The sequence below is a fragment of the Epinephelus fuscoguttatus genome, linkage group LG13 (assembly GCF_011397635.1).
Source record: "Epinephelus fuscoguttatus linkage group LG13, E.fuscoguttatus.final_Chr_v1".
NCBI lineage: Eukaryota > Metazoa > Chordata > Actinopteri > Perciformes > Serranidae > Epinephelus > Epinephelus fuscoguttatus.
The window spans coordinates 41,405,609-41,417,903 of record NC_064764.1 but is presented as its reverse complement, the minus strand read 5'-3'; the positions used below and the strand labels follow the sequence as shown (position 1 = coordinate 41,417,903).

The following is a 12,295-nucleotide window of genomic DNA, read 5'->3' as shown; positions in this document are numbered from 1 at the left end:
TTTGTGTTTACTGGCGGACCAAAAACCAACGAGAGACGCACACGTCTTTTCAACACTGATATGATGCAGTGAGCAGTTTCACCAAAAACATGACCTTGCACTGAACCTGAGTTAGCCGCTTCACAACACAGTGAAAACCCTGACATGTATATATCTGCACAACAAGGCAAAAACAGACCAGCAGGGATCTAATCTGTTCATCAGCCTTAAAGAGAGTTTACCTGAGCTGTCACAGAGATATCATATCACAGCTGAGCATCATAAAAACAACTTCAGTAAGATGGAGTCCCTCATGGCAGCTGTCGAGGCAACTTTTATTGTTTCACTGGGAAAAGAAGAAAACCAGTAAATATAAAATATATCCATCATATTTGAGGCCTGGTACTCCAGTATTACACTCACAGTATAAAGCTCACTAGGGAGCTATGTGTTCAGTGGTTTTGGCTGTTTCGGCTGCCTCGTGTCACCACAGCACACACACACCCATTTACAGCGTGTACACGTACACACAGCTCAGCGCGCGCACACACACACACACACACACACACACACACACACACACACACACAGCAGCTGGTCTGTCCAGCAGGTGTGAGCCACAGCTGGGTGTGGAGCGCTGCCTGTGTCCTCACATTCAACTCGGACTGGAAACCAGCAGATTACAGTGGACCAGGATTTAATTATCTCATCAACTTATCATGAGGATGAGAAAATAAGGAGTCCTACAGTCCAATTAAATTCATCAAACTGGATTCTTTCAGGATTAAACTTCATTCTTGACCTCAAAAAACCGAAACTCAAAGTCCACTTACTGGATTTGTCCCCGAGCTCATCTCCATGATCTTTATGACTGATCAAACTCCACCCACTGACAAAGACTCCTGATGAAGCTGTACGTGAACTTTGAGTTGGTATTGTCTCATCAAACTTTTATTTTCCAGGTCAGAAATTCATTAGGAGCACTGTAGGAATATTTATTACACATGTGGTTATTCATTGCACCACACTGTGGGAGTGCAGAGCTACTCTGGGCACAAATGGAACAACAGAACGTCCGGTGCAATGAAAGTAAAACTTCACATCCGTTCATTGCAATGGGTCTAAAAGTTTGCTCTCACTCGCCTCTGCAGCAGCTGTTCCTCTCATTCATCAGACTATTGATAGATCGATTATCTACCCTGCTACTCAAACTCTGCAAACTGCCCTCATGAAGAAGACCTCATGAGGGCACCTGCGCTGTGTTCACAGACCCAAGAAAACAACAGAATTTAAAACACAAGAAACAACAGTGAACAGTGAATCTTAAAAATCTTGGAATAGGGATTTAAAAAATTACCACCTAGCGATTGTGTGCCTCTGCAAACCAGTTGAACCAAAGCATGTTTTGTGAGGTCACTTCAGCTGTGTCTCAGTTCAGGGCTGCAGCCTTTGATGGCTGCATTTGAAAACTGATTGCGTCACATCAGCGCGACCAAGGCCGTCCCATTTTGAAGGCTCCTTCAAATGCAGCAGAGAAATGCAGCCTTCTTTCCCAGAATTTGGAGGATGCAACAGATGAATCCTTCGTGGCCCAGTGTATCCCAAGATGCATTGCGCGATTATATACTTAGTTAACTAACAGTTGTTAAGTAGCTAACAGTTAACTGTCGTTAAAATTACTATCAGCTAAAAGCACACAGCTTAAACAATCTTAATTTAATAAATTTACCTGAAAACGCTCCATCAGCCTGAAATATATCAGAGGGCAGTGTCTGTGGCGATCAATCATCTCCTCAAGTGTTAAATAAAATAAATATGTATATACGATAACAATCTGTGTGTCCACTCACTACGTCACCGCGTCGGTTACATTCACGCATAACAGGACAGATGACAGACGCCAGATAGTACGAGCTAGCTAGCTAGCTAGCTAACATCACGAGGCAGCAGTTATACTAGCTGGCGTGTTATCGTAATGTGAAAATCCGACAATTTTGCAGAACAGGACAGATGATAGACGCCAGATAGTACGAGCTAGTTAGCTAGCTAGCTAACAAGCAACCTGACAACGGTAACGTTAGCTATGTATGAACTTTTTCCCCCGTCTCTTGCTCGGTGGTAGCCATGGTGATGTCTATCCCTTGCTGGCAAGTCAGCATCTGAAATCCCTCGCTCCGAAGGGCTAGTTTCATACCCACTACCCCTTGTTATGCCCCCTACCCCTACACACAAAAAGGAACTGGGACACCACTACCCCTCGCGGGAACGCGCAAATCTAGGGGTAGGGCTAAGGGGTAGGGCTAAGGGGGGGTATTGGGACTGGCCCTTACAGAGTGCACTCCTGGGCCGTTCTCCGTAGTATTACATATTCTCAGTACCGGTGCAACTGCAGAGAGCTCATGTTACCAAGGCAAGAATATTACAATTAATATAACAAGTTCAACGACGTAATCTGCCGCTGTGACTGAGGCTCACTCTGAAACCAGCACTTCAGATTCACAGGCTGATAGCTGCACCTCAGTGAGTTCCATGGGAAAACTACTTTCAGACATTCAAGGAGACGAAGAGCGATTTAAAAAGAAAAAACAAAACCCAGAGGACAGAGTGCCAGCTGATTTCCTCTTTAATAAAAGCTGCTGTGCCCTGAGGCAGTTTATCAGTCTTCACACTCCACATTTTCCCAGACATGAGCCACAAACGAGCAGCTCTCAGCCAAGTGTGACCAATCCAGGTGGAGCTCAATATCGTTTACAAGATAGTTTAGCTTGCTGAGGGGCTCTAAACAGAGCTTAACAGTATTTCCTGTAGGTTTCACAAACGTGTGGGCACAGAGTAGTTTTTACAGCACGCCTTCCACAGGGTGCTCCACGATAATTAACTGACAGATTCAGAGGAAAGTGTGGAGGAGGCGTACCGTTTGGTATCATTAGGAACTCATTATGGCTGCACACTGGGCAACCACGCTGAGAGAGGAGGAGACGAGGAGACAAGGAGAGGTGAGGAGCAGCAGGACGTAGTGGACTGTTAAGATTTTAATGACCGCTTATGGATGATCGGCACAAACAAACAGCCATTCTGCATCTGTGCGCTCAGTGTGTCCGGCTCTGCTGCTGACTAAACGAAAGACTTCTGTTTCTACTGGCTATAGATAAATAGAGGCAGGCATTGTGTTAGGGGATCGCGCCAAAGCTGGCCCCACTGTCACAAAGCGCTCTCTGTGGTTTCACAGAAACAGCCGTTGGCTTGGGGATGAGCCAGCGGACCCAATGTTCTGGGAACACAACAGCCTCGGCCTGTTTGGTAGAGCTGAGCAGATACACTGAGCCAAACCTGCCTTTTCATACCGAGGCTCTTTGGGCATCTGCGTGAAGCTCAGTGAGAGGAACAGGATTTAAAGTTGGCATCGGTGCATGAATGTCTGATTAACAGAGCATATTTAGGCCCCAGGACGGCAAAATGGCAATAATTAAAGGCCACAGAGCCTCAGCTCAGTCACAGTACTATCTCAGTGTTGTCAGCTATCAATCTGTCATAAAACGCTGATTCTAAAAAAGTTGCTGTGTGAATAAAACCAGAGTGCAATGATTCGCAAATCTTTGGCGACCAATATTCAATTAAATACAGCATACAGCATCAAATATACACTTATTCTGAATTCTAGGCCTGCAACACGCTCCAAAAAAGTTGGAGCAGAGGCAACAAAAGACTGGGAAAGTTGCTCAATACTCAAAAAAACACCTGGTTGGAACTTCCCACAGGTGAACAGCTTAAAGTATTATGATTGGATATAAAGGTGCGGCTCATTTGTTCACAAGCAATGATTGTCACTTTGTGAAAAACTGTGTGGACAAACAGTTCAAGAACAACATTTCTCAGCGCACAATTCAGGGATTTGACCATCTGTAGTACAAAATATCATCAAAAGGTTCAGAGAAGGGGTGCTGAGTAGCTCATGTGGTAGAGCAGGAGCCCCGTGTACAAGAGCTGTGTCCTTTCCCTTTGCTGCGTATCATCTCTCCTCATTTCACTCTTTACGCTGTCCGACCAAATAAAGGCTAAAAAAGCCCCAGAAATGATCTAAAAAGACAAAAGTTTCATAAAATCCAGAGAAATCACAGACGATGAAAGAAGAAAAGAGAAACTGGTCGAGTTGTGCTGTGAGATCACTGGTGTCACTTTTAACAACCTCCAGCATCTGTCTGATAAAGAAGACAGGGTCCCCTCTGAAGCTCCGTCTATTGTCTCAGCCTCTCAACAGAGACTTTCAGCTTCAGATGCCTCCATCAGGGCGGAGGTTTTGCCTCCCTAAATGCAGCACTAAGAGTTACAGACTGTCCTTTGTCCTGTCTGCTGTCACTGATCTTAACCAGCAGTGACCACTAATGTCCATGATTTCCCCGACTCTGTGTGTTTTTATTGTCTGCACTGAACACTGAATGCCTGTGACCTTCAACCTCTCAGACTGCACTGCCTCAAAAATGAAAATGACTGTATAAATAAAATTACAATGTGGGCTCAGGAACATTTTGGAAAACTCTACCATGCAAAGTGAAAGCCATCAACATCCAGAAACAGCTCTGACTTCTCTGAGCCGAGCTCATCTGAGACGGACTGACACAAAGTGGAAAGGTGTGCTGTGGTTTGATCAGTCCGTCATCGACGTCCTGTCCTCCAGGACCATCCAGATTGTTACCAGCTCAAAGTCCAAAGCCAGTATCTGTGATGGGATGGAGGTGCATCATGGGTAAATTCACATCTGTGAAGGCTCCATCGATGCTGAAAGGTACAAACAGGTTTCGAGCAACATATGCTGCCATTTGGACGACGTCTTTTTCAGGGACATCACAGCTTATTCCAGCGAGACAATGAGACACATTGTGCACATGTTCCAACAGCGTGGCTTCGTAGTGACAGAGTTCAGGTACTATACTGACCTGCCACTGAAAATGTGCGGCGAATTATGAAGCACAAAATACAGCAACATGGACCCCTGACTGTTGAGACACTGAAGTCGTATGTCAAACAAGAATGGGAACATTTTCATGACTTCAACAATAAGTGTCCTCAGATTCTGTTTTTATTTTAGTTTTACAGTGTCCTAACTTTTTGGGGTTGTAAATGTCTCTAAATCAGGCTCACACTGTATTTACTTCAATCTCTATTCCAGAAACCATCCGTCCACCTCTCTCAGGTCCTCCATCACTCCAAGACAAGTATCTTACCACAACAAGCCCTCTGAGGCAACACAACAGGAGCCGAGCATCTGAACTACTATTGCAGCTGCTGCTCTGAGCTTCTTCTGGGAGCCACGCCAGCGGCCCTGCAGGTGACTGTTGGAGCTTGCTCTCAGGATAAGAGGTCGGTGGTTACAGTGAATTCAAAAGAGGGCCACGGGGACACACCCAGAGCAGGTACAGGAACGTGACTCAACATCATGAATGTGCATTATGTTCAATCATAACCCACAACAAGCAGCAGATCTGAAGAGCCTACAGCATGTTTGATGTCAGCTTGTATTCACATTAAGGTCAGGGAGGTGCGGTCTCTCAGCAGCTGTAGCTCAAACCACCACCTCACTACAAACACAGCAACTCAGAGGAGTCATACACAAACAGGCCTGTCACGAAAACTGCTTCTGTTAGTCCCAGAAATAACTGAAATAAACTATATTATTGTACTGCAGCACAATAATGTAAGTCCACCCTTTCAAAGAATATCCAGACATTGCAACTGGAGCAAAATATATGTTTAAAGGTCCAGTGTGTCAGATTTAGGGTGATATAGTGGCGTCTAGCGATGAGGATTGAAGATTACAACCAGCTGAAACTTCTCCTGGTTCCTCAACGGACCAGCTGATTAAAACCAGTAAAAACACTGAACAGAGTAAGGAGATGATTATTGATCCTAGGGGGAGGAAAGGGGAGCATGTGCCACTACACATCAGTGACAGAGATACAGAGGGTTAAAACCATGACACTTCTTAGCACCCACATCAGCCAGCATCTCACCTGGTCTCACAACAGATCATCTAGAAATCCCAGCAGCGTCTGTACTTCTTATAAAAGCTGAGGAAATTTGGCATGCCAACCAACATCCTCAGTAACTTTTACAGATGTACAGTGGAGAGTGTCCTCACCAGCTCATTCACAGTCTGGTATGGAAACTGTACTGCTCAGGACAGGAAGGCCCTCCTGCGTGTGATAAACACAGCACAACTAATCTCAGGAGCAGCCTTTCCTTCAGTTCAGGACATTTACAACAGCAGGGTCATCAGGAGGGCCCACAGCATCATCAAGGATAGTACAAACCCCAACCACAGACTCACACTGCAGGAGTGTGAAATCCAGGACAACAAGACCGACCAACAGCTTCTACCCACAGGCCATCAGACTGCTGAACAACAGCAGTGTTTTTCCGACACTGATTGGCATGCCAGAGACAGGCCGCTAGCACAACACCTGCTGATGTGTGCTCACCTATTTTCTCTGATAACTTCAGACCCAGACGTTCAGGAGGTTTGTACCTGAGCTGAAGATTTAAAGCAGTAAAAACACAAAAGAAAGCAGGTTTGGATTTAAAAAAGAAAGTGTTTTCAATGCACTTATTGTGGAAGGACCTCTCACTACAGAGGCTGATGCAAAAATCCAAAAACGTTAATGTCTCCATCTAGAACTTGCTTCCTATGTACATATAAACATCTCATTCAAGATTACGAAAACACGACTCATCTTTTATACACTATACACTAAAGAACACATACATATGATATTCTACTATACTAGGGATGCACGATATATATCAGGCCGATAAATTATCAAACTATAATGAGACATTTCTATTATTATGTATAATTCTGATAATTAAAGTTATAGCTGATAAACAGCGACGATAATATGAAGCCAGACTGCTTTCATTGAGTTGGTTTGCAAGCCGCCAATAAACACAGAGAAGAAGAAGAACTAGAGCACTCGGAGAGCGCAGACCTCCGCCAAGCAGCTTGGATTTCCCGCCATTTCATTCATTCATTTTATTTTATTCTATCCACTTCGCTTCAACCGATCAACACCAAAATTTTATCATCTGTTCCTTGTCCCATTATCAACCTTTCCTGACAATTTCATCAAAATCCGTTCAAAACTTTTCGAGTTATTTTGCAGACAAACAGACCAACGCCGGCAAAAACATAACCTCCTTGGCGGAGGTAACAACAACTGCAGCACGCTGTCTAGAGGGCAAAACATCGAGGTGTGGACGTCTGCAAAAGGATTGCGCTGAGGGTCTGATCTCCGACCTCCAGACTCCCCATCAGATCAGCAAACTTCCTGCAGCTGTGAAACAGGTTAGACACAGCGCTGAAGGACCGTCTCCAGAGTGTTAGCACGAGCTGATTGGCAGCAGCGGCTAACATCCAACACCGAGCTTTTAAAAGCCTCAACTCTGCTGTTTAACTCTTTAATAAATGCTCACCGTGTGATGCTGCAATTAGCCACTAATCTGTATCGTTACCTGGCGACCCGGCCTGAAACAGGTCAACACTGACCGTCTCTCCTGCTGCTCTGCTTTCTTACCTTAAGGTGTGCAGAAACTATCCTCTAATCTTATAGTACCTTTATAGAAGTAGTACAACATTACTCAGCTTGAGACTTATTTAATTAATTTAATTAATTTGACCAACAAATCTAAACCAATATTGCCTCTTGCAACAAGACACGACTCATAAGTCAATAACGTAATTATCCCGACAGGCCTAAATCAAAGGATTCTCTGACATGAGGGTTCAAACACACCCTGCAGACCAGCTCAGCTTCAGCACAGACAACCTTTGGATGCCGTTCCTACCTGAGCAGAGGATGCCTTTGTGTCGGGCGCAGGAGAAGTCGTCACACTCGCAGTAGCTGCCGTAAATCTTGCCGAACTCCGACTCGTAGCAGAGACACTGGTTGCAGCTGCACTCTCCTCGCCCGCTGCAGATCTGCTTGCCCTCGGCTTCCCGGCAGGCGCTGAGGTACATGCTGCTGGCCTCGCCCTCCTGGCACTCGCAGCGGGCGCCCAGGTAGCCCGGCTCACAGTGACACGTCCCACAGTTATAAGTACCTGCAGAGGCAAGAGGTACTTTAATCTACTGACAGATTACAGCTTTCAGACATGACTTTCACATCCCTGTATATTCTTAATTAATCCTGCAGGATTATTCAGACACACTGATCAGCTTTTGTTTCCCAGTCACTCATTTAATGCACTCTCTACATCTTCAATGTGCACAGAAATAACTGAATGTATTTTTCCCTAAAAATAGGAGAACTGATATAACTCAATACCTACTCTTTCTCAAATGTCTCAATATGTAGCTCAAGTTTAAAGTTATGGTTAGAGAATAATTCAGGCTTTTACAGTCGTCATTATCTCGACAACAGGAACCACAAGTGAGAGTCTCTCCATAATCATGCCAAAGAAAGTCGTCAATTTACGGCTGAAGAGTGGGAGTTTTCCTGAGTTGCTGAGGCCAAAGTACCAGGTCAGACATCACTGATTGAGGTGTTGTACTTCCTCCAAGGCTGAAACCTACAGGAAGCTGAACAGCAGTCGTTTTCTGTCCTGTGTAATTAACGAGGTTTTACAGGAGATGATTTTTATGTCCTCTTGCTGTCAAACTGCTGCATTTCTAGTTGAAAGACGAGTCCTGCAGTTTGCTTCACAATTTAGTCTTTAAAAGTTTGTCAAGCAAACTACAAACAAACTGCAGAATGATTTTGCTGCCAAAGGTTTTTCTATAATCAGATTTTTATTATTCAAAAGCAACACAGATAAATTCCTGGATTTTTTGGCGAGGCAAATAAAGACAGAATATTATGTTTCAGTGAAGCATTAACTCCAAATTTCCTCTCCTGAATGCCTTCAAGTCACTCTTTAACACCAAATAACAGTGAATGTAAGGCAGGCTGGTGTTTAATTAATTGATTCATCTTATGGTTTTAACATTTTGTGATGTAGATGAAGTACCGATGGAGCTGCAGATGCTGCTGTTGGTTTGTGCCCTCCGGCTGCAGCCGCAGTCACACTGATAATCCACAGCCACCTCCAGACGGTCTTTGAACCCCACCGGCTTGATAGTGAAGCTCTGGTCGGTGCCGCGGGGAGGGCAGCTCCTCGCCTCCACACTCACATTGAACGATACCTTCAAAGAAGAAGTGGAGAGAAATGGGACTTCCTGTTTGTGGAATAAAAAGGGTTCAGGTCAAGTTCAGATGATCTGAGAGATGTAACATCGTACAGACTCTTAAAGGGATAGTTCGGACTTGCTGAAGTAGAGTTTTATGGGGTACTTCACCAAAGTCAGTGTGTTACTAAAGTAGGCAGGGCTTGGAATGCCACGAGTTTGGAGAAGCAGCAGGAGTACCGTCACAGAGGCTAAGCAGCGTGCTGCTGGTAAAATGTATTATAGTCATCTTTAGTCCACAGCAGCACACTGCTTAGCCTCTGTGTTGGTACTTCAGCTGACATCTACTATCTGTCTATGAATAAGAAGCTCATACGTCCTCCCTTCTTCCCCCGAGTCTCCATATTCTGACTGACCTGATGTGACCCTGCATCTTTTCATCTGAGCAAGCACAGCCAGCATGCAAACTCTTGGCAGCTGCCAGCTCGCCTGCGGACATGAACTACACACGACCCTGTGTTATGTTTACAGCAGTGGGCTGATTTCACCCAAAGACAAGTTTACAGTGTGCAGCTGATGTGGCTTTGTCTGCACAGAAAGTGGGACACAACACACGACCTCCACCCATCTGATCGCTCCGAGGAAGGAAGCCCTGACAAGAAGAGAAACCCGACCCTGGCTGCTTCTTCTTTTCCAACATGAGCATGTACTTCTGGTATTTCCACATATTTCCTCCATCACAGCAGCCACGCTTGAGTTCTTTCTTTCATGTTGCCTCGACTTAAACTGATGAAATTACGCTGCTATGAATTTGATCGCTGACTGCTGCAGCTTTTTACTCAAACGCCACAAACAAGACTGGCGAAGTGCTAAACAGAAAAGCACACACGTTCTGCTGGTTTGGCTCTTTGCTCCAGCTCACTGGGTCTGAAATCAAACAATGATTGTGAGGTTTACGGGCCAGAACTGAACTTTACAGAGCTACGGAAGGAGAGTGAGGTAAGGCTGAATATTCTCATCTATTCTGGCTCCAGAGGGGAGGGAATAGTCTCTGCTTTGAAGCTCTGACTAGAAGCACTTGACCCTCAGAAGATAAACTGAAGTCCTGCACTGAAACCAAATATTCCACCCTAACAGCACCTGCTGTTCTTGGCATCAACATCTGAGCGTTTGGATCTGGAGCTCATGAGTAAAGGGCATTGCAAGAGCAAATATGTCACAACCTGGGCAACGCCTGTTCATGATGTGAGAGATAACAACAGCCTCCTCTGCACAGATCCTGGGTGTAGCCTTTTTATCAACTAATTAATTAAGGAATTACCAAACTGTAAATACATCACATGAGCTGCAGCAATGAAAAGACCTCTGCAAGGTGTAAAGAATGGAAGCCAGGCAGAAACTCTACTGTTACAGGCTGTTTAAAACCGACTGTTACATTCAGTCAATCCGGCAGCAGAACTCATCAACAGCATCCCCAAATCTGAACCTCAATACCCATCATTCCTTTCGCCAAACTAGAATTTGTTGTATGCCTTTTGCAAATCAGTTAAGTTGCACTTACACTTTTATTCCAACTAACTGGAAACACAAACTTTACCCAAAGAGGTCTGTGCACCTCTTACAAGGTGCCAGAAAAAGTTCTCCAAAATAAAGATAAATAAAATAATTGAGAATTTTATTTTACAGAGTAGTGGTCTCACTTTCTTTCCTCACACGATCTGTTCTATTTGGGAAGATTTTTTTTAACAATTTAAGAAAACAACTACTGATTCTAACTCCATAATCTTTAATTTATTGTTTTCTATAAAATTACTGCCACTAAAAAACAGCTTAATATGTTTAACATTAAAAAAAATCATCACTATGTAGATTCTGCAGTGAGGAAGAGGAAGACAATTTGTTTTTCTACTGCTCTTATGATGCAGATTTGTGGAATGATATCCAGGCTGAACTTGAACTGACACCTTTAAACATTTTAAAAGAGGTCCTGCATGGAAACTGTCCCCAGATAATAAATACAATTATTGTGTTGGGAAAAATATTCATATTTAAAGCTCAATCAAAATCAAATTTGAATTTAAGTTTCCTGAAAATATCCATGGTGACTCCTGCTCATCCATCCGTGCTCCTGCTCCTAGACAATTTCAACTACGGGATCAATAAGGGTAAGGCATGTAATTAGTTACACACAGGGTATGATAATCTAGCTATGTTTTTGACTGCGTCCCTCTAGTGTAGGCCCATCGCTCACTGTAACAGGTTGTAACAACGTTAGCTGACAATTGAAATCATGCCCATACACGTTTGTCAGCTTTGTTTTTGTACTAATACCATCAACTTGATCTTTCAATCTACTGATGTGATCCTACTAACTGTGTGTCCTCTCTGTTACTCATCTCGTTCTGTACAAGTCAAACATTTGTGTTTGTGAGACTATATTATCATCTGTGCTATATGTATTGTCATTTGCCTGTAATTGATTAAAAAACAACAACAAAAAAAAACATGGATGCTTCACACACATCTTCTGGATGACTTTGGCCTTTGATCTGTGACCACTGTATTCTAATCAGCTCATCGTTGAGTCCAAGTGAACGCTGACAGACTAAAACAAACTGCCTGTACAGTCACAGCTCTCACTGCTGCAGAGGCATAAAAACACATCTCACTCATTATTCTAACGGGATATTTCATCATGTTAAAACACAAACCAATATCAATAACCATGCGTGAATCTGTCAGTGTCAGTGGGGCGGGGGACTGAAGGGCAGCAGCACACAACACAGGAAGTGCCTATGTCACATGTCGCCTGGATTCCCCCTCCACATCAGCGCGGGAAGCTTAACAAGTTAATTAAAGACTCAATTAGATTTACTGTAAATGTGAGTCGCGAGGAGGCCGGTCCGCCCAATCATGTGGCGGGTTGGGACAACTACGAGGCTGTGGAGGAGCACAGGGGGCGAAAAGCTGGGAGGAAGTAGTAACAGAGGACATTTGGGGGCACGGCGGAGGACGGAGTGAGGAGATGATACTGTGACACTAAACTCATTCAGAAATTAGTCAGGAGTCAAGAGAGTGTGTGAGGCTGTGTGCCCTTACAGTGATGCCGACAGTGGAGGAAGTAACAGCGCTGAATTACCATCTGTGTAAAGGGACAGC

At 44.2% G+C, this 12,295-nt stretch overlaps 1 protein-coding gene across 1 annotated transcript in view; it reads right to left on the bottom strand.

The window, feature by feature from the left end:
- The window catches only part of itgb5 (integrin, beta 5), a 73,547-nt gene that overhangs the window by 35,462 nt on the left and 25,790 nt on the right, over nucleotides 1-12,295 (bottom strand). The window contains exons 10-11 of the mRNA XM_049593500.1: nucleotides 8,980-9,154; nucleotides 7,819-8,073 (exon numbers count right to left, since the gene is read on the bottom strand). Coding sequence (XP_049449457.1) covers nucleotides 7,819-8,073; nucleotides 8,980-9,154 — 430 coding nt within the window. The remainder of the gene's footprint in view (nucleotides 1-7,818; nucleotides 8,074-8,979; nucleotides 9,155-12,295) is intronic.